General features: G+C 43.7%; 1 protein-coding gene across 1 annotated transcript; it reads right to left on the minus strand.

The window, feature by feature from the left end:
* Positions 1 to 21,354: 21,354 nt before the first annotated feature.
* Positions 21,355 to 23,580, minus strand: MYADML2 (myeloid associated differentiation marker like 2). Its single transcript, XM_054978215.1, has one exon. The coding sequence runs from the start codon at positions 23,458 to 23,460 to the stop codon at positions 22,555 to 22,557; it is 906 nt and encodes a 301-aa protein (XP_054834190.1). The 5' UTR covers positions 23,461 to 23,580; the 3' UTR covers positions 21,355 to 22,554.
* Between the last annotated feature and the right edge of the window lie 306 nt (positions 23,581 to 23,886).

Consider the following 23,886-nt stretch of genomic DNA (forward strand, 5'->3'; position numbering starts at 1 on the left):
TTGTGGTTGCATCATTCGGTACCTGAACGGAGGCCGTGAGGGGTCGTTTCCATCGCTTCTTTTTTCATCCCGAGTTCTCAGACGGCAATGGCTGCCGTCACCCGGGTGTTTCCGACAGCCGGTGGCAAGGTAGACCCGGAGCCGCTCCCCCTCTTGGGAATTGTAGTCTTGAGGGAGCAGCGTGTGATCGCCTCTAAGTAGCTGTGGAGGGAGCAGAAACTGTGAGAAGATGCAAGGGGGAGAGGAGGTGGTAAGACTGGAGGCTGTCTAGACGTCAGATAGAAAAAAGAACAGGAGTTTTGAGGCACTTTGCCTTGACTGATTTATTTAGATCAAGACGGGTAGCCGTGTTAGTCTGTCTGTAGCAGCAGAAAAGAACAAAAGTATAGTAGCATCTATAAGACTAACAAAATTTGTGGTAGAGGATGAGCTACTGGACTCTTGCTGTTTTCTACTGATTTATTTAGTACCTGTTTATCCCACCCTTTCTTCAAGGAGCGCAAGGCACACTATATGTTTTATTCTCACAACAGCCCTGTGGGGAAAAAGATAAAAGCTGCATCTACACGGGTCCTTTAGGTTTTTTTTTTTTAAAAATCCCCCTAAAATCCAAAATCCAATAACATATCAAAGCCAGGTCCACAGACTGAACCATAAAAAACAATTTGCAGCCCAGCAACAGCACCTGGACCTGAGGTATGGATCCTCATGAATTCTTAAGCTGTTTTTCACTGCCACAAAACATAACCATCATCACATCGTGCTCAACAGGAAGCAACATTTTAAAAAAGGGATCCACTGCTTCATGGAACTGCCATGGCACAAAAACATGGATCCAAAACACAGATCCACATGGATCTTTATGATTTTTTCATTAAGTCACCCAACATTCACCATGTGGCCATGGCCACAGAATGAAACACAAAAAACACACTTCCACTGCTTCATGGTGCAAAAATATTGATCCAGACCAAGGGTCTTCATGATATATATGGAGATACACCCAAAATTCATCAAATAGCTCATCATGTCCATGACCACAGACTATAGTAAACACTCACACACTAAACGCGTACACCACTTCATAGCACCACCATGGCACAAAAATGTGGATCCAAAGTATGGGTCCTAGTGGATCTTCATGATTTTTAGGTAGGGGGACCAAAAGCTCAATCTCATATCATGTCCATGGCTACAGATTGAACCAAAGAAATCTTGGGATTCACTGCTTTGCAGCTCCTTCATGATGAAAACATGCATTAAAAGAACGGATCCTGATGATATTGATGTTTAATGGCCCCAAACTCACCATCAAGTTACTCATTACATTCATGGCATTAGACTACACCACAAAAAACACAGACCCACAACTCTGTGGCACACCATGGCACAAAAACAGGGATCAGCATGGTCTTTATGTTAGGTCACCCTAAAAACTCACCATCGATTCATTAATCAAATCTGTGGCTACTGACTGCACTACAAAAGACATGGATCCCCCAATGCTGGATCAAGGCGGGTTGGCGCTGCTGATGTTATTGGCTCTGACGGCTGCGTTCGACACGGTCGATTATGACCTCGTGACTCACCGCCTCGCCAGTGTGGGGATACATGGGGCTGCTTTGCAATGGCTGGTTTTTTTTCTCCACGGTCGGGGACAGAGGGTGGCGCTTGGGGAGCAGATATCATTCAAACTTTTATGAGCATAAAAGGAACTACAGCTTTGCCCATGAAAAGTTAATCACGCAATATGATTCATAAGGATTTATTTCTGTTCATGAACCTTACTCCCAATTCTCCAGAAAGTGCAAAAGAAATCAACACACACACACATCCCACTTGCCAGAAAATATGGGGTAAGGTTTTTCTTTTTGCCTTTAACATTTGTGTAGAAAACAAGATTTGGCAAATGTACCTTGTCCTGTCCTCATGCTACCCCAATGAAAGAAGCTGCAATTGTTAAAGCTTTATGTTGTATAAATAAGCCTTATATTATATGAATTATATTAAATTCTTATAAATGCTCCTTCAATCATGCGCCTCGCCCAGCCTCCTTTTGCATGATGTTAAAATTAGGAAGAAGGGCAAGACTTGAGAGCAGATTTTATTTCTCAGCAGTAAATATATCAGTTTTTAGCAGCCAAAGAGAGTGAGCTGTTTCGAACTGGCCAAGTCCTGATTCTGGATATATTACTTAGTGAAAGCCCTGTGGCTTCTAAAGAATGCATCTGCACCTTGCTTTCACTGTGCTTTCCCAGCTGAGCGGAGGTAATTTTGGGACTCAGCTTCCCATGCCTCACATTCCTATCATATTTTCCTTTTCATTTCATCCCCTGGAATCTTCCAAGTTAAGTGTCAGCTCCCCCCTCTCCGGATGTGTTTTCATCTAGTAAAGCTGGTGAGACCGTTTAAAGGGATAGTTCTGAGCTGGAGAAATCATACAAGCTCATTTTTTAGAAAAAACCTATCCTCTTGCCCCAGTCCTGTAAAATTCATTCTTTCAAAATGAATGCGAGGCAAGAATTTGATGCAATCAACATCCTTTTCATTTAATCAGTCATGCTCTGCCCGTAACAAATGATATATGCCAGAAAACTTACCATCATAGACTTCATAGACCTCATTCATTTAGGATCTTGCTGCATACCACGTTTATAAACATTATTCTCTACTCTAGATTCCTTCCCTTTGTTATGTGTCTTCTACCCCAGGAAGGTTTCGTTTTCTTTGAATGAGAATACACTGGAGACTTATGGGACCTGCTTTTTTTACAACTGTACAAGCAGAGCATAGTGAAAGTAAACAACCACTTCTAAAGGCATCAGCTCCACGGTGAGCCTCTGCACCTCAAGGTGGTTTAAGCAATTCACAGCACTTTCCATTTCCTCTAAATTCAAACTGTAAACGGGTCCAAACAGCTCTTCTCCAGTATCAAAGAATCCAGAGAGAGGTTCTCTACTGTCAAACAAGCATCATTCTTCATTAGTTCGCATGGGTGAAAGTAAATCCTTTTGGGTTTTGCTGGCATTTTCCTACAGGGTGTCACAAAGGACAATCTTGTCCCCCATGTTCTTTAATATCTACCTAAAGCTGCTGCTTTGAAATTAAGATCATCTGGAGTTACAGGGCACAGTATTACTAATATGCTGCAGAGTGCTGTCTCTCCATCTAAATTGAGGGAGACAGCAGAAGCACTATGTATGTATGTATGTATGTATGTCCCATCCAGCTCCCTGCCCTGGATGGGACACCACTGGCAACTTTGCCAGTGGTAAAGAGTCTGGGTGTGTTCCTGGATGCCTCCCTATCGATGGAGGCCCAGGTCACGGCAGTTGCCAAGTCTGCATTTTTCCATCTTCGTCAGATCAGGCAACTTGCCCCCTACCTGACGCCGGCCCTAAGGAAGCCCGCCTCGCTTCAACCAGGGCCAGGGCTTTTTCAGTCCTGGCCTCAGCCTGGTGGAACGCTCTGTCAATGGAAACCCGGGCCCAGTGGGACATATTATTGTTCCGCCGGGCCTGTAAGACAGAGCTGTTCCGCCAGGCGTTTGGTGATTGAAGGGGGCGGTGCCATGTCGGCCTCCCACCTTTGGGGTGGGGAAGGTTCTCCCCACCACTGCACCTTGTTAATTTGTTTTATTATTTGTATATTGATTTTAGTTTTTGTTTTTATCAATTTTAACTGTTCACCGCCCAGAGCCCCTGGGATGGGCGGTATATAAATTGAATAAATAAAATAAATGTATGTATGTATGTATGTATGTATGTATGTATGTATGTATGTATGTATGTATGTGTGTATGTATATGTATGTATGTAATTTATAGTCTGCCTTTCTCACTGAGACTCAAGGCGGATTACATAGTGTGAGATTAGTACAATCAGTAGCAAGGATAAGAGCAGGCATTTCCATACAACGTCAAGGACATTTCTATAAACGATGTCATAGGGTAAATGAATACAAGTTTACAAAGACATAGCGTTAGCAAAGATCCAATACGGGGTTGAAGAATTGCTGAAACAGAACATAATCAATTCTAGGACTGACATTAGACAACATGAAGCGCAAGGAGCAATGAAGCACTAGTTATGGGTTAATGAACTGAAACATAATCCAGACGAGATAGAAGTGCTTTGGGTGCAATATAAGCCTGATTCAGGCACAGGTGTTCTACCTGTTCTGAATGTGGTTACCTTCTCCCCTCAAAATATTAGGTTCACAGCTTGGGATGCTTCTTTGTCCTTGGACAAGCAAGGGGCAGATGTTGCCTAGAGTGCATTTTGACAGCCAAGTCTAGTTCTCCAGCTGCAGCCTTTCCTGAAGAAGGCTTATCTTGCCAGTCTGTCAGACAAGCCTTGATAACACCCGTGATAGGTTACTATAACAATACACTCTAAGTGGGACTGTCCTTGAAGATAGGTTCAAATTGGGCAAAATGTAGCTGCATGAGTCCTGATCTGTTCCACTGCAGAAAATGGCAGCTTTGGAGGGTGGACGCTATTGCAATACATCCTTGCTGATCTCCCTCCCCAGGCTCAACCCCCAAAATCTCCAAGAGTTTACCAATGTGGAGCTGGTAACATTACAGCTATATAAAACTAGGGCTATTTCAACTGCACTGGCTCCCAATTTATTTCTAGCGTCAATTTAAGGAGCTTGATCTTACAACCCAATAGCTTGGGTATGTAGTATCTGAAGGACCACTTCCACGTACACTCATATTATACTAGGATATCAGATCCATGTATTATGCCTTCCTGTAGGAACCAGCCATGACAGGTTGGCTGTGGGTTGTAGGATGACTTTTTGTGCCCGCCCCCCAAGGAATTCCCTCCTAGAGGTGAGGTTAGCAATATCCCTGTAGGCCTTTTCCCGGGCTTGTCCAGAAGGCCTTCAAGCTGGATTGGGATGGTGTTTATTAAATTGCTTATTTTCCTGTGTTTAGATTGTTTGATGTTTTCTATTGATTTTATAAAGAATTGCTTTGTAGTTCAACTTGTTTTGAACAAGGAAAGAGAGAGATTTATTATTCCTATTATGTTAAAAGAAAAGCTTCCCTTCCTTCCTTGGGCAATCTCAGTGCTACTGTCTGATAACTTTCCTGACAATCAAACCTCTGCTATAGTGGCTTCCTTTTTAGCCACGGTGATAAAGAAACAAAATCTTCATGAGCTTAGATAGTTTAAAGTGATAATGACGAGTTATGTCTGTGTGAATTGGGTCTGTTCAAGTGTACAGTTCATATTTTGTTGGTGTTTGTATGGCTTATGGCTTCGGCCGGAAAAGCAATAAACAATAAACAAGTTTTGAACCATCAGATAGAACGACAGATAGAAATAAACTTATATGGGGGGTGACAGATTTGTAAAACCCATACTGCTTTCAGCAAGTCGGAAGCAATTGGAAAAGGGCTTTCTTTGTTGTGTGAGGAAAAGAGGCTGGAAGAGCAACAGAGCAATCCTAAGTAGAGTTACATCTGTCTAAATCCATTGAAGTCCATGGATTTAGATGGATGCAACTTTGCTTAGGATGCCGCTGGAAATCTCTTCATTGAGCCCGCTTGCGGGGAGGGCGGGATATAAATATAATTATAATCAGGGCTTTTTTTCTGGGAAAAGAGGTGGTGGAACTCAGTGGTGGAACTCAAGACCATACACTGATGTCACTTTGGGTCAGCTGGAACAAGGGGGGAGTTTTTTAAAGTTTAAATTGCCCTTGGTGAAAATGGTCACATGGCCGGTGGCCCCAACCCCTGATCTCCAGACAGAGAGGAGTTTAGATTGCCCTCTGCGCCGTGGCGCATAGGGCAATCTAAACTCCTCTCTGTCTGGAGATCAGGGGTGGGGCCACTGGCCATGTGACCATTTTCAAGAGGTGCTGGAACTCCGTTCCACCATGTTCCAGCTGAAAAAAAGCCCTGATTATGATAATAATTGAGGGCTGCAATCCCAAAATTACTTTCCTGAGAGTGAATCCCTTAGAATAAAATGGAACTTGCTTCTGAAAAGACCCATTTAGGATTGTTCCTGAGGTCTGACAAGTAATTTGGGACTTTGAATAGGCATGTATTTTTCTCATCCAGGTAAAACAGGGATACATGTACAGCCAGTTTTGCTCCTGAGACGAATGTAGACAATCGTACTAGCATGCATTATTTCTGTTGCCTAAATCACGACAATCATTCCAGGCATTCGGAATGGTATGAGAGGCTCTCTTAGCACAGATCCCTTACAGCTGGTAAAGGCTAATTTAGTGGTCTGATTTCAAACATATGGCTCGAGAGGCCCACTTCAGAGCCTCACTGAACTGCTCTTGCCACACACAGAAACATGCTAAAAATGACAGTACAGTCATCAACCGAAACCAATAACAAGGTGGGGAAAGACTCAATAGAACAAAAAGAACAAGAATGGAGCACCAAACACATATAAATAACAATTGCTCTTGCAAAAACAATTTGCGCTGCAGCCAGGGCTTTTTTTCAGCAGGAACGCAGTGGAACGGAGTTCCGGAACCTCTTGAAAATGGTCACATGGCCGGTGGCCCCGCCCCTTGATCTCCAGACAGAGGGGAGTTTAGATTGCCCTCCGCGCTGCAGCACGGAGGGCAATCTAAACTCCCCTCTGTCCAGATATTAGGGGGCGGGGCCACCGGCCATGTGACCATTTTCTCGAGGGCAATCCACTGAGTTCCACCACCTCTTTTCCCAGAAAAAAAGCCCTGACTGTAGCTAAATAAGAAGGCTGGAGGATCACATCATCTCTCCAACTAGAGAGAGTTATAGAGCGCCTTCCTCCCTCTGATTTTTTAAATTTCTGCTTGCCTGGTCCATTTTTTGACTGTATTACTTCACTCATCATAGGGCTACCAGCCTCCAAGGGGTGCCTGGAGATCTCCTGGAATTACAACAGATCTCCAGGCCACAGAGATCAGTTTCCCTGCAGAAAATAGCTACTTTGGAGGGTGGACTCTATGACAATATACCCTGCTGAGCCCCCTTCCCTCTCTAAACCCTGCCCTCTCCAGGCTGCACCCCCCCCCCAAATCTCCAGGAATTTCCCAACCTGGAGCTGGCAACCATAGCTCATCAGTCGGACCTTCCTCACGAACAGGCCTTTGTTCAGGGATAGGCCTGCTTCTAGTTCACAGGCCTGCAGATTCACCCACTTATGCTTCAGGCCTACATCTTCTCATGTGGCTCTAGGCTTGTCAACAGCCTGGAGAAAAAGAGACCTATTTCTAACGGGATGTTTGTTAAAGGGGATTATTTCTTTTCCAGACTGTTGGCAGCTCTATGTATCTTGCGTCCTCATTCTGCCTCATTCATGCTATATCTGGAGGTTTTCGGGGTTCCCATGAGCCCCTTCCCCCGCTACACATAACCAATCTACCAAGAAGAGAAGATTGATATATGTAAACTCAATTCAGTAGATACTTTTGCAGATTTTTTAAAGCAATGCAAAAGAAATTGTTTACCCAAGTGGCGTCCCTTTCATATGGGCTCTTTAAATCTGCTTGGTCTTCAGAAGGCAAATGGATTTTTGTAAAAGTTTCACACACCTAAAGGATAAAGTACAAAAAAAAACCCGACCCTGGATCAAAGCAGGTTTCGGAAAAGATTAAAGCTTCGTTAAATGTGAGAGGACAGTGGCCGCGATGTTCTGTGGCCGATCAGCAGTGAGAAAACGGCCAGTGTTTCATCGTTAAGGTGTGTGAAACCTTTAAAAAAACAATTTTTTAATTAAAAAAAAACCAAAACCATTTGCCTTCAGAAGCCAAAGGGGGCTTAAAAACCCATATGAAAGGGACCTGAGATGAAGCATAACAAGCGATAGACCCTCTCTTTCAAACTGCAGTCCCATATCTTTCAATAAATTAAAGACTTGTCTCCAGCCAAAGTCTGAATAATAGCGAAGAAAGGCCTAACCATTCCTAACTGATGACTACCAAAGGAAGGAGATTGAGAAATCCCTTGGCAGCTTGGTTCCATTGCTGAACTCCTTCCTGTAATCAAAACCAACTGTTTCATATCCTGTCCTTAGTGAATATGGTCAAAAACTTTTCTTTCATTCTTTTTGACCTCCATTCAAGTATGTTTAAACCGTTAAGACATCTCTTTTCAATTATCTTCGCTAAAGGAGACTATTCCCCTTTCCTTCTACCGTCACTTTCTTTTATAACTTGCCTTCACGACCTCATTGCTCGCATCATGCTTCATCTTTCATGACTTGTGCCCAGGACTGACTACTCCAACTGAAGACTTACCAGTCCTAGGTAGCGTGCTGTTATTACTTCCTGAGTCTTGATAATAATTTCAGACCATGTAAATTAACCCAAATTAGAACTGATCTTTGATATAATAATTGCGAGGTTCCTCAAGGTTCCATCTTGTCCCCTTACTTTTCAACATCGACATAAAACCACTCGGAGAGGTCATCTGGAGACTTGAGCTGACGACCCTTAGCTCTACCTTTCACTACCAGCAGATCCCAGGAAGGCTGTAGAAACTGTGAACAGATGCCTGGAAGCAGTTTTGGAATGAATGGGGGCTAACAAAATGAAATTTAATTCCAATAAAATAGAAGTGCTACTGGCGGGGGGAAGGTCTGACCCAAAAAAACATTGCCTTCTGTTCTGGATGGGTTTGTACTCCACCTAAAGGAGCAGGTTCATAGCTTGGGGGTGCTCCTTGACCAGAGCCTCCTGCCGGATAAACACGAGGCAGCAGAGGCCAAGGGTGCCTTTCAACAGCTTTGGCTGGTAAACCAGCTGTGGTCCTTCCTGGAAGAGAAGATCTTGCCACTGTGATGTGTGCCCTGGTATATTTTGGATTAGATTAGTGCAGTGCATTCTATTTTCCAGATGTTACAGTTGGTACAGACTTTCCAGATGCTATAGTTGGTACAGAAAGCTGTGGCCAGAATATTGATTGGACTGGGATATAGGAACCATATCATACCAATCTTTTCCCATCTTCACTGGCTCCCAATTTGTTTTCAGGTACAATTCAAGTTGTTGATATTGACTTTTAAAGCGCTCTACTGCTTGGGGCCAACATACTTTAAACACTGCCTTCTCCCATATGAACCTACAAGTCCACTCCAGTCATATCTGGATGCCCTGCTTCAGGTGCCCCTGCCTTCAGAGGCTAGATGGGTGGCCCCCCCTACCTAAAATGACTTCTCGCTAACAACCATGAACTGGCTAACAGAGTCACCAGCACAGGGACCAGACCCTGCAACAGACCCAAATGCCAACTCTGCCCACATATCTACCCAGAAAATACAATTACAGGACCCAATGGTGTCAACTACACAATCTCTGGCTCTTACAGCTGCTCATCCTCCAATGTGATATATGCCCTTACGTGCCAACAGCGCCCCTCTGCTTTGTACATAGGACAAACCAGCCAATCTCTGCACAAAAGAATAAATGGACACAAATCTGACATCAAAAATGGCAATATCCAGAAACCAGTAGGAGAACACTTCAATCTACCAGGACATTCCATCAAGGACTTAAAGGTCACCATAGTTCAACAGAAACATTTCAAAAGCAGAATCCAACGGGAAGCTGCTGAACTGGAATTCATATGTAAATTTGACTCAGTCAGACTTGGATTGAATAGAGCACAGGTCTCTTCCTGAGATGCATGGAGGGTACAAAGAAACTGGCTAGAGATATATAGGTGGTGAGGGGAGGGGGAGCAGATGCAAATCAGTTGCAAAAGTCATGAAAGAGATGGAGTGCACAATTCAGGCTGGGAGTGACCCCCTCCCCTCCATAGCTGAATCTGAATGGAATGCCTGAAAGGCAGTACTTCTGATAATGAGATAACCATCCGGAGTCTCTAACAGAGAAAACTGTGAGGGGATCTATTAGGAAGAGCCTAGCCCTCCAAAACACCTGCCTCTCCACTCTTCAGGGATGGGATTCCACCAGTGGTAGAGTATCTGCCTGGGCTATCTAGTGATTGGTTTTTGACTTCATGCCTCAACAATATACGTATGACTTGTTGGTATCTGCTATATATGTCTTTCAGGGTATTTCAGAGTTTATATATCAGTACCAAATATGTCGGTAATGATCAAAATTTCCATTTTCTAGGAAGCCCAAACACATTTTTAGGTACTTAGGGAAATGTCTGAGATTCTTGTGAAATCCAAGTGGAAAAATTCTAATGGATATTTCCCCTAACTAAGATATAATTTCCCCCAAATGATATATAATTGTCAGAATCAGGATCCAAATCACTCATATGTATTCATAGAGCTTTTGCACACCAAAGAGAGAGATTCCCCCCACCCCCCGGGAAACACCTCACAGGATGCTGCAGTCATGGATATCATTTCCATACAGAAAACTGTTTTTATTATATCGTGATGAGCATAAACATAGTTGTTTTATGTGTGTGCTATGACTGAAACAACTTCATTCCCAGAAACTTTCCACCAATTTTTCCTTTGTCAGTGTTGAGGTAAATACTATTCTCTGAATATTTTCTATATATTTATCAAACTGTGTGTATTTGACATCCAATATATTTGATTTCAGTGCATTGTATTTGACAGTTTTTGATAACTTGCATGCAGTGGTGTGTTTAATAGTTGACATGGAATTTTATTTAAATTTTAACAGGATATGACGGTCAGGTGATGTACCATGGGATGGATCCTACCAGTTTTTCCAGTGCTGAAAGACAGCTCTGAGTCTTCTTTTAACACTGAAAAGGCTATGTCAGGGATGATGGCATTTACTTGTATGAAAAGCAAGAGGGGTGGGGGCTGCAGTGAGGAGGGGAATTGAGCAAACTTACGTGGAAAAGCTGCCAAAATCCAACTTAATGATATTTAGTATCAAGCAATACTTGGTGTATAATCAGTATTTGCTGTATAAAGGCAATGTCAGATAGTGTGTATCTGACAGCTGATTTCTTAGCTGACATCTACCAAAATTAAAACAAATGAGAGCTGTCAGTAACTCTGAGCTTTACACATTGCTAATTCTGAGGTAAATTTCCATATCCAACATTTAAATTCGAATTTCAAACTCAACATTTTACATTCAGTATTTGAATGGAGGGATTTGACAATGCAGCAAATTTCAAATATTTTTGCATCTTTATTTCTGCTGCAGTTGATATTGGTAAAATATGCATATTACATGATTATGTGCTGGTGCATTTTCTGCATAGAAACTGTAAGTCAGAAATCAACATGTATAACACACTCTTTAGCCATTGCTTTCTGGGGCAAATAGGTAACCAGTTTTGTCTGATCTATCCATAGTAAATATATATGATATAACTGGACTATATCGTATGACTATGTGAAAGTCGGAGCAGTATTCTTTAAAATGTCCTGCCTGAGTTAATGGTTAGATCCTTTTGCCGTACGTTATTGCAGGGTTAAGTGAATCCAGGGTTCCCTGGGTTCCATTAAGAGCAGTGGGAGGAGCACAGAAATTCAACATATGAGGAGGTGATGGTGGTTCAGTTTTCCTGACCTTTCAGAGCACAGCTGCAATTGCTTTTTGAGCTAAAGATCAATTTGAAGTAGCCTTTTCCAGCTGTTGCTTCCTAGCATTCCACACATATTTCTTTTGCCTTTTGTTTCATTTTATTCGTCTTGGAATCTTGGAGTTTACACCAAGAGGAATGCGTGTGATCTAAATGAAAGCATCAATGAAACTTTGTAAGGGTGGGAAGAAGATTTAAGAAACACAACAGGTGTGAAGATAGGCTACATTCATTCCCATTTAGGAGATCTTGATATCTTCAGAATGATTATCCTCTTTTAACTTTTATGTCAAAGATGGCTAGAAATCCCCAGAACTACAATCACACTGTTTATTGCAGAATCTGATTTCCTTCAAGCATTTCCGCACAGGGTTTTTTATGGATTACTGGCACAAGCATGGCCATAATCATAATTTGGGCATAATCAGGGCTTTTTTTCAGCTGGAACGTGATGGAACGGAGTTCCGGAACCTCTTGAAAATGGTCACATGGCTGGTAGCCCTGCCCCCTGATCTCCAGACAGAGGGGAGTCGAGGGCAATCTAAACTCCCCTCTGTCTGGAGATCAGGGGGCGGGGTCACCAGCCATGTGACCATTTTCTCCGAGGGCAACCCATTGAGTTCCACCACCTCTTTACCCAGAAAAAAAGCCCTGGTCATAATCATGTCCTCTTTTAAGAAGATTAAACAGATGCATGGAGTAGAGTTCTATCAATGACTACTAACCATGGCGACTAAATGGAACCTCCACATTCAGAGGCAATGAAATTCAGAACACCGATACTGGGAGGCAACATTAGGGGTAATTCGTGAGCTCTGTGGCCTCTTTGTTGGCCCTCCAGGGCAACTAGCTGGCCACTGAGTGAGTTCAGGTACCGAGAGAGATGAACCACTTATCGGAGCCAGCAGGGCTCCCCATGTCCCTACATGTTACGGAGGAGACATGGGATTAATGCCTGTGTCAGGTTTGCCACCAGTCACTCCCTAATGCATCATTACCATTAGAGGCGGGCACAAACCGGGAAAATGGTGGTTTGTTGCAGTTCATGGTTTGTCACGTTTCACAAGCCACGAAACGCCATGAACTTGGCCCAGTTCGCGAACCAGTTCATTTGGTTCATCAGTTCGTCACTTCCAGGGCTGCAGAAGGGCTGCAGAAAGCCCTTCCCCCCATTGCCTAGATAACAGATTGATCAGCTCCAGGTTGTCTGCAGTGACGAACTGAAAAACGAACCATATGAACCACTCTAAAAATCATAACGGTTCGTTGCGGTTCATCAGAAATGAGCTCTGACAAACTGCCAGTTCGCGAACCAAAAAAAGGCCCAGTTCGTGAAGAACTTTGGTTCATATTTCGGTTCATGCCCATCTCTAATCACCATTGCTTCATTAAATTTACATAATCCCTTCTGTTTTCCTGCCTTAGCCAGTGGCAGCTGATGATGTGCAGCAGGAAAATATATGGCCTATACATGTTATGAAGGACTGATGTTATTTTCAACAGCAGTGCCTTCAATAATATGTCATGTTGTCCTCAATGTAACCATTTCTAACAAAGAACGTGGAACCATGCAGTGACACTCTGCAAAAATGATGATTCATTGGTGCAGTCCATATGGAGAGAAAGAACTTTCTTTTTATATTGTCGAAGGCTTTCACGGCCGGAGAACATTCATTGTAGATTTTCCGGGCTGTATGGCCGTGGTCTTGGCATTGTAGTTCCTGACGTTTCGCCAGCAGCTGTGACTGGCATCTTCAGAGGTGTAGCACCGAAAGACACGGAGAGAATTCTGTCTTTCAGTGCTACACCTCTGAAGATGCCAGTCACAGCTGCTGGCGAAACGTCAGGAACTACAATGCCAAGACCACGGCCATACAGCCTGGAAAATCTACAACAACTAACTTTCTTTTTGGCTTTGGGGGGTACAGGAATTCTGAGACACACTGCCTCTTTGCTTCCCCCACCCCAAAGCCAGCTTCAGCACAAAATGCATCATAGTACTTTTTTTAAAAAGTTGCGCAAAAACACCTATGGAGATGTCCTTTCAAAATAACCTGAAGACTGATCTCGAGAAGCGAATAAAGCGAATAAATCCAATCCAATTCCTGCAAGTTTGCTGATTGAAATGTTTTTTCCTCTGAGCCTAGGCTTTTAATTCCCCTTGCGCTTTTGCTGCTGACTCAGATCATTGGGCTGCACCCTTCTCTGGTTCTTGGCACTTCTCACTAATCTCAAAAAAAAAAAACCAACACACACGGCTGCATTTTTTAAAGAAAAAGTTGCCTCTGCCCTATTATTGCAGGTCTCTAATTGTACAAAATCTTCAGGGCAAAACGGCCACAGCAAAAAGGCAGCCAAGCACAAAGGCGCCAGCCTGTAGGGAGTGGTTACTTCAACACCCAGTGCTGGTGGTGTCAGTGCTAGCACCCTCTTAGGGCCAAGCTACAAGTGATGAATGACACTTGAACGGCAAGTGAACAGACGTGTATTCCTCCCTGTTCACTTGCGCTCCACTTGCACTCCACTTGATCACATAGAGTGCAAGTGGAGCGCAAGTGAACAGGGAGGAATACACGTGAGTCTGTTCACTTGCCGTTCAAGTGTCATTCGTGACTTCTAGTTTGGCCCTTAAACACAGTGAAGCCCCTCCCAGGGCCCGCTGGACACCTGTCACGGATGGCCAGTTTTTCTGAACTTCAGCCAAGTACTGTTATAGCCACTGCAAATTCCTCAGTGAGAGAGTCCCTTAAGCAGAGAGCACTCTTTTCTTTTACTCTGTTTTTATTCAATCCACCATTCATTCTCCAATGAGGCCTTTTCCATTACATTTGCCGCTGTTTGGGAATAATTCATCTATTTATTTTTATTTATATATGTCATTTATAGTCTGCCTTTCTCACTGAGACTCAAGGCGAATTACACTGTGTGAGATTAGTACAGTCAATATCAGGAACATTTCCATAAACTGCCTTAGGGTAAATAGATACAAGTTCAGAAAGCCATAGCATTAGTAGGAATCCAATACAACATAGTGGTGAGGTCTCTGGTTCCTAACTCATTAGCGGATCATCTGAGATCCCCTCCCTACAATACAGCCCTCCTATCTGAGTAAAAAGACTATTTGAATAATTTGGTTTTGAATCATTTGCGGAAATGAGCCAGTTTGGTGTAGTGGTTGAGTGCAAGACTCTAATCTGGCGAACCGGGTTCAATTCCCCACTCCTCCACTTGAAGCCAACTGGGTGACTTTGGGTCAATCACAACTTCTAGGAGTTCTCTCAGTCCCACCCACCTCACAGGGTGTTGTGGGGATAATAATGACATACTCTGTAAACCGCTCTGAGTGGGTGTGAAGTCATCCTGAAAGGCGGTATATAAATCAAATATATTATTATAAAGCCAGAAGAGTAGGGCTCTCCTGACCTCCTCAGACAGGCCATTCCACAAGGTGGAGGCCACCACAGAGGAAGCCCATGTATGGGCTGCTGTCGATTTCACCAATGTGCAGGATGGCACATATGGATCTAGCACATATGGATTAAGTTCTGGAGCATATTATTTTGGTTTATTTTTGATGGAATTGGCTATGTTTTAATAGATTGGCTAGTTTCCTGAGATTATTCACACACTGATTCTGACTTTCAGAAGGAGGAAAAAAGCAGAAGGGAGACTCACTCACTCACTCACCCACTCACCCTGTCCATCTATGTCTTAGATGTTTATACCCCACTTTTCTCCCCAATGGGAACCTAAAGTGGCTTCCATCATTTTCCTCCCTTCCATTTTATCTTCACATAAAACCCCGTGACGCGGGCTAAGTTGAGAGAGTGACTGGTTTAAGGTCATCTATTGAGGTTCCATGGCATACCAAGGATTCCTACCTAGGGTACAGAAACAGAAGACAGGCAACCATTTCTTTTGGTCCAGGAGGCAATGTCTTGAAAACATATTACCTTCTCTCATCTATCCCTTGCTTTCAGAAGAAAGAAGGGTCGTGGTTAGGGTCTAATGCTTTGCCTGCTGTGGTCTAGAATCCGGCTTTAGACGCAGCAGGAAGTTGTGAGTAGTAGAACTGATTTATCCACTCATCCTCTAGCAACCTGACTTTGGGATGGGAGCGAGGTGATTGGCATAGACCGCATGTGAGTGCACTGAGAGAAGCGCCTGAGATTTCATGATTTGCCATTGGGTTTATGGATAGAAGAACGAGACATAAATGCCCCTGAGGAAACGGTGTGAAACAAGCTGAGCGACTCTTGCAAGCAGCTTGTTGGGCAGAGGGAGGGGAGACTGGCCAGGCCCCCTCTCCCATGTGTTTTTCTCATTTATGAGAGTTATTTATCAAGTAATTACAAAGAAGTGTGTAAGGCGTCTACCCGCAGGCAATTGGATTTATTTTAGGAAAGACAATTTTCCACATGATCCCTTCAATCACGTCGGGAGTTTCGTGTCTTGCAGTGCACTGAGAAAAAAAAAATTGGAAGAAAGATGAACTACATACTTAAGGGTGAATAATTCTACCTTGATGCACTGCAAGATCAAAATTATTTACATGGAAAATTGACATATGGACTAAGAATTCACACGGTCTGAAATTCAGTTGAATGGTGGTAAGATGTATTCAAATGTATATGTATGACTATGTATATGGTTGTAAACAATTTTCATGAATGAATGTACTACTTGACATAACATTGATTTGTTGATTTTGACCCAGGGGTTTGTATTGTAACTCTTTGGCTGTTCCTTGGGCTTTGCCTGTTCTATCCCCCTCTCTTTGGCGTGGTCTAGAATCTGGCTTCAGACGCAGCAGGAAGTTGTGAGTAGAAGAACTGATTTATCCACTCATCCTCTAGCAACCTGACTTTGGGATGGGAGCGAGGCAATGTGCCTCTGATTATACATTCTCTTCATCTCTGACACCCAGCACGTGGGCAGTTCAGGGGGGGGCAGTAAGATACGACTTTGGGATAGGGTTTCCAAGCTCCAAATGGGACATGGAGATCTCCTGGGATTACAACTGATTTGCAGATTATAGAGATCCGTTTCCACGAAGAAAATGGAAGCTTTGGAGGGTGGACTTTATGGCATTATACCCCACTGAGGTCCTTTAGATTTCCAGGAATTTCCCAACCTGGAGCTGGCAACCCTGTGGATTAGGAAGGAAGGGAAGTGGATGAAGAATAATTGGAAGGTGTTGCTTCCGTCATTAGTTAATGGGGATTGTTTCTGCCAACAATGACCCCCCTGTTATGGGAAGCTGTGTTGTGGCCAGGCCTGCTACACCCAGCCTTGCCTTATACATGCTAGGATGAAGAATCTGGGGTGCTGAGTGCAGGCTTGCCTGCATGGGATTTTAAAAATACCTGGCATTGTTGGTGGATCTAGGGATAGGTGAGGAGAGGGGGACTGAGTGATCAATGGGAGGAGACCAGTATGTTTTTTGGTGGGCTAGGGATGAGGACCCTACCTCTTTTTTGGGGTGGGAGGTAGGCTCTGGTGGAGTCAGGGAGTCAGGGAATGAATAATGTTGCCAACCTCCAGGTTAGGGCTGGAGATCCTCCAGAATAACAACTAATCTCTCGACAACAGAGATCAGTTCCTCTGGAGAAAATGGCTGCTTTAGAAGGTAGGTTTCATTGAATTATACTCTACTGAGGACCCTCCCCTCTCCAAACCCTGCCCTCCCCAGACTCCACCCACAAATCTCCAGGAATGTTGGCAACTCTAGGAATGAGCCTTGTTGGATCAGGGTTAAGGAGACATGTCTGTCTGTCAGAAAGAATGAACTCCCCTGGCTCAAATACCTTGTTTATTCAACAAAATAACTGATACCAAATGTGGGCCAAAAAGACCAAATGGGCCGATACAGTACCTGATGGTTAGGAATCCTAGCTGGGGTGTGTGCATGATGTGTGACGCATAGGAGGAGAGTGAGGGTAGAGCAGAGGAAGCAGTCTCAGGATAGCTTGATTAAGGAGCCGCGCGCGTTATTGACTTTAAAGTTCAGAATTTTCATGATTCCTGATTCTCCCATTACACATACTGACCTTTTCTTTTTGTCAGGGATTAAATTTGTTGATGGAATACAGGAATGAAACAGTAACTATATTCAGGGGTCATTTCATAGAAAAAGAGCTGGAGGAACTCATTAGCATATGCCATGCCCCTTGCCATCACCAGAAGTGTGTCTTTAGCATAACTGATTTGCATATGTCACACCCCCTGACACCTATCCTGGCTGTTTGGGACCCAATCCTGGCCATTCACGGCCGAAATTGGGCCCAAAATGGCAAAAAGGGGCTGAAAATGGCCAAACAGGGGCCCAAAATGGTCAGGATCGGGCCACTGCTGAGTGAGAGAGTGATCCACCACCCATCAGAGGCTTGATCCAGGCCATTTTGGCCCCAATCCAGGCTGAAACGGGCCCCAAATGGCTGAGAGGTGGGCGGGGCCACCTGACATGTGACCTCCTAGGGGAACTGCCAGAACTGCGTTCCTGTGCGTTCCCCCTTGAAATGAGCCCTGACTAAGATTTGAAGAGAGGAAAGTTTTGCTATGTGCTGAAATCCTCTTTGCCTCTAGGATGTTCCCTTTTTCATACTGTAAAGAATTGCCACCTTTTAACCTGGTGGATGACGGGTTGCCCAGCCATTCACAGCGCCATCCTAAGAATACTTACAGCCTTCTAAGTCTATTAAAGCCAGTAGGCTTAGAAGGAGGCAACTCGACTTAGGATGTCACTGTTAGTGTGCCAGTGGGACAAAATAAGTAGGACAAATTAATTATTTAATACCAAATTGAGAAAGTAGGTCGCTAATGGTCATTAAAGTCTTTCTGCTGGGGGAAGAATACTTTGGCAGCCCTGTCATTCAGCTTTCCACAGGAGACAGAGTGGCTAATTGCTGCCTGTCTTGATTCTGGAAAGCAATGCAGTGTGTGGGAGATTCTACTGGCATTCATAATTCATGTGAAATGTATTCTTGTACAGTAGGATTTTGTTTGCTGTGCAGAGTTGGTCCAGCCAGCTGCACCTTGTTATAAGAAGTGCATCCCTGTGTACCGTACCCCAGGAGCTGATCTCTTGCAAGTCACAGAGGACACTGGAGAGCACCTCTCAGAATACATGGATGGTGCTTCATTGGTGCGGTACCCTTAGAAATATTGCTGCCCCGAACCATAGTTTAGGATTGCCAGTGTGAGTCAATTTGGCTCTTATGAGATAAAGAACAACAGAAATATGGCCAAACTCAGTACTCAGATAGGAGTCAAATGTGACAGTGAGATGCACGACTAGATTTGAAATAAGATCAACCCATAAAAATTAGGCACAGGTTAGAACCCTAAATCTGCTTCCATAGCAAAAGACTTCTGAAAACATTTGAGGCCTACTTTTAGAACTCAGCCATTCCGTCTCTTTAGCTCTGACTGCTTCCACACAGAGATGATCTTGTGTGTAGTGGCTATTGTGTATGCAGATACATTTGCAGTAGCAATGGAAGGTCCACACAACAGTTTCCCCCACACTTTCCTTCTCCAGGTTCTCTGCAGCTACCGTTCCCCACCATCATCACCAGAGGGTTTGTTTTTTTAAAAAAAAAACAGGAATTAATGAATCACTGTAGCATTACTCTGCAATAAATAGTTGTTACATTTGACCACATATATGGAAAGGATGTGCTGCATGCAATCCTCTTAATATGCATAATAACCATTTTGTCTGAAAGGGGCAATGCACGTATATTCAGCCTGGGTACATGTCTGCCAGGGTTCTGGTATGTATGTTCCAAAGCTGGAATATACATCCATTACCCCTTTTCAGAAACAATACCAATTGCATATAATGGGAGATTTGCATTTAGCACATTCTCCCAATACATGTGGTCATACGTAAAGACTGAAAAGGGCTGATTATTGCTACTTATTCACCTTTCTTTCTTTCTTTCTTTCTTTCTTTCTTTCTTTCTTTCTTTCTTTCTTTCTTTCTTTCTTTCTTTCTTTCTTTCTTTCTTTCTTTCTTTCTTTCTTTCTTTCTTTCTTTCTTTCTGGGAAGTCTGTAGCCTTTTTCATTGCAGAATTATAAAGGGAAAGGTATAGGCTGGGAACAGTAGATCATTGCAATAGATTGTTATAATGTTATCATGCACAAGCAATCTAGCAATTCCTTATTTTTTAAAAGCTCCCCCCCCCCCAAGCTCTTTAGTGTCTTAGGGGTGGACAGCTGCAGGTTTGGGGGCATGGAAAATCATGCCAATGTTGACAGGATTTGCAAAAGTGCACACCTGTTCATCCACATGTTGACCAAATGTGCCTTGACTGTAGTCTTTCCAAAAAGATTGTACCAAAGCAGGGGAAAGCACAGAAACTGGATGAACAGAAGACGACATCATGTGGATGCTTAAAAAAACAGTGCTGCTATAAAGAAACTAAGGTGAAACAAAACATGAGTATCGAAACAGCCTCTATTAGATTATTATTTGCATCTGAGTTATGTTAGACAAGGCACAGTCATTCAGAGACCAATAAATCACTGTAGACAGACCTGTTTCCAGTGGGAAGGGAAAATTTATGTTTTCATGTTTGGGAGGAGGAGATACATAGTGCAGATGGGGGAGAAGAGTGCAGATCATCAAACAGATCCAGCAGACTACAAAAGCATGCATACAGGCACAATGGCAGGAAGGGGGGTTGAGTGTAACTGCTTTATATGTCTATTTAGTGGCTAAATTTGCTTTATATTTGCTTTATATGTCTATATAGTGGCTAAATTTGCAGATGACACGAAATTGTTCAGGGTGGTGAAAGCCAGAGAGGATTGTGAGGCACTCCAAAGGGATCTGTCGAGGCTAGAAGAGTGGGCATCCATGTGGCAAATGAGGTTCAATGTAGCCAAGTGCAAAGTAATGCACATTGGAACCAAAAATCCAAAATATAAATACAAGTTGATGGGGTCTGAACTGGCGGAGACTGACCAAGAGAGAGATCTTGGAGTCATGATAGATAACTCACTAAAAACGTCAGCACAGTGTGCGACTGCCATAAAAAAAGCTAATGCCATGCTAGGGGTTATTAGGAAAGGGATTGAAAACAAATCAGCCGGTATCATAATGCCTCTGTATAAATCGATGGTGAGGCCTCATTTGGAGTACTGTGTACAGTTCTGGTCGCCACACCTTAAAAAAGATATCATAGCACTGGAAAAAGTACAGAGAAGGGCAACTAAAATGATTAAAGGGTTGGAACACTTTCCCTATGAGGAAAGATTGAGGCGCTTGGGGCTCTTTAGCCTGGAGAAAAGACGACTGAGGGGAGACATGATAGAGGTTTACAAGATAATGCACGGGTTAGAGAAGGTAGAGAAAGATGTGTTTTTCTCCCTTTCTCACAATACAAGAACTCGTGGGCACTCTATGAAATTATTGAGCAGTCGGGTTAGAACAGATAGAAGAAAATACTACTTTACACAAAGGGTGATAAACACATGGAATTCGTTGCCACAGGAGGTGGTGGCAGCTACAAGCATTGCCAGCTTCAAGAGGGGACTGGACAAATATATGGAGCAGAGGTCCATCAGTGGCTATTAGCCACAGGAGATAGATGGTATTCTGTTTGTGGGGAGGTGATGCTCTGTTGTCTTGGTGCTGGAAGGAAGGCAGTGGGAGGGCTTCTGGTGTCCTGGCCTCACTGACAGTCCTTTAGATGGCACTGGATTTCTAGCCACTGTGTGTGACAGAATGTTGGACTGGATGGGCCACTGGCCTGATCCAACATGGCTTTGCTTATGTTCTTATGTTCTTATGTTCTTATTTAAGAATATTCTGAATATGTCTGCCAATTTGCCACTTTTATTCTAGACTGGAATCAAACCCCTCTACATCATTCACACATATGAGCAATCGGCATTAACACCTTGCTTTGATTTCTTCTTAGTTTTGAAAATGTCTTTGGTTAAGGAGAGCCAGGTGTAGATCCTGATCCATGCTACTGTAAGCCCACCAGGGCTTCTTGCACCGGGATGGGTTCTCAGTTGTGAACCAAGAGTCAGCACTTCCCGAGATCAGGTTGGTCAACCGACGCTTAGCTAGATTTATGAAAATTCTATTCATGTCCTTTTTTGCATTGCAAAAGACCTGGAGATTCCAGACCATATTCTGAACGATGAATTAATATACAGGTTGTTCTGTGCCAAGCTTGTTTAGAAATTAAACCATATCCGTTGCCTAACACTTGAAGAAAAAAATCCCAACTTTTTTCTATATGCTAAGTTCAAATGGCTAATGTCTTGCATATAACCACAGTTTCTCTGGGCAAAGAGGTATGCCCAGATGCTTCTTGAAGGAACGTTGAGAAAATCAATCTGGAAGTAATTATAATGGAGCCTTCTATCCACAGAAACCTTTTCTGACCCCATTTACAACTACAGACTTGATAGTCTACTGCACTTCTCAATCTCTGCCCGGCACAAATCTCCCTATCACTCACAACCAAGTACATGCAAAAGGAAATAGCTATTCCATAGTCTGGAAAGAGGAAGTTCTTGTTGTATATCTTCATTATTGTAGTAAAAATGTTTCCCTCCCTGCAGAATCTAGCAGTTTTACATAGAACTTTTCACTTTAACCCACATGCAATAATTCACTTGGAATTTTGGCAGACGCTCCTCCTGTTGTAGACATGATTTTCTGTAGCTGCTGTAACTTTAGACTCCTCCAGCAGTCTTTAGATACCATTTTTAAAAAACCCTTATTTTTAGGCCTGAGAGAACCTGTTGGCCTGTAGTGCTATTGTCGCAATAACCTTGCATGTTTGCTGGAATGACGAGGATTTTGCAGCTCAGCTGTATTCTCTGTCTGGATGCAGAGAGAATGAAGCAGTTGACAACGAGGTTATATATGATCTTTTTCTTACCCGTACCCAGCCATCCTACGTTTTTCAGTGACTGGTCTCTTCTCAACTACAGTCTTTATGTTTAATTCCTTGGTGGGCCCTAAATGTCAGCTTTCCAAAGCTGTTGGGGTCCATGAGAGCTTTGGCTATCAAGGGTGTGAAACAAAGCGAATACGCTGCGAGTATGCTAAGTCTGCAGTGTAAAGCACCAGATTCACATAGGTGAACACTGCAATGACCACCTGACTGTCCCAGGGGCACTTGCCTTTAGAACACTGATAAGGCCGATGCGGAGAGCCGTACTTCCGGTCAAAGCAGAACACTGGCCAGATGACTGCAGCACTCACATACATCAGGATAGCCACAAATGTGTAAACAACCACAAAGCGTTCAAAGGGGCACCTTAGTGTCGTTGTCTTTCCTGTGACATTGAGGGCAACCACCACCACGGTCAACACAAAGCAGAAGCTGTAAACAGCCACACACCACTGCGTGGCCACGTACCTATCGTATTGGCTGTCGTTCACCAGCGCTCCAAAAATGATGCAAGCGACAAAGGCCTGGACAATTTTCAAAAGGCCAGAAAGTGTGGCCATGTAGCTGGTCACCTGTCCTGGTCTGGCCCTCGTCAGAAATACCTCTGTGGCATATGCCAGAAACAAAAGCCCAGCAAAGACACCAGCCGATATGCGGAAGTCTCTCCTCTCGCAGCCGATGGGATGGCAGCCGAACTGGACGAAATTAATTGGGTAGATAACCGCGGTCGTGATGGACATGAGAGTGGCCAGCATGGCAAAGGCAGCTGTGAAATTCCCCCAGGAGATGCTCAAGCAGCTGTGAAGGCGTGTGAATTCACAAGTGATGATAAAGATGGTGACTGCAAAACAGAAACACCAGACGGCCATGCAGAAGGTGCCGTAGGCTGCGTTGAATCCTCCTTGGTGAGCCACAAGGCTGAACGTGGCGCATCCAAATGCTGCCTGCAGCAATCGAGCAACACCCACCCACGAGGTCACTGCAGCCACGTTCAGGTACGTTCCTCTCGAGTTCTCCATCCTTATTCAGATCCGGATGCGGTTGTCTGTGGTCTGCCTGTTCTCGAATCCCTGCCTGATGCTGGATAATTATGCTAGAGCGGCAGTAAGAATAAGCTTCATATCCCTCTACCAGTGTCCTTGCTGGCTGCTACTGATGCCGCTGAGCATGCATTTCTGGCAGCTTTTTGAGACAGGCTTGCCTCTGCAGTAAGAGTATTGACCTGCTCTTCTTGTGTGCAGCAGTTATGATCCATCAGCCCTGCTGTTCCAGCGTTGGTGCACTGTCTGCTCCTGATGGATCTCGTCCGCTCTTTTCTCCCTCCAGTGACCACTTTCTCCAAATGGTTGACAGGACCTTTATTTTACTTCAGCTTGGCAGCTGTAGCTCTTCCTCATTGCTGCAAGGAGCCAGTATATAAATAGGAAGGAATATTAATAGACTGT

The sequence above is a fragment of the Eublepharis macularius genome, chromosome 4 (genome assembly GCF_028583425.1).
Source record: "Eublepharis macularius isolate TG4126 chromosome 4, MPM_Emac_v1.0, whole genome shotgun sequence".
Taxonomy (NCBI): Eukaryota; Metazoa; Chordata; class Lepidosauria; order Squamata; family Eublepharidae; genus Eublepharis; species Eublepharis macularius.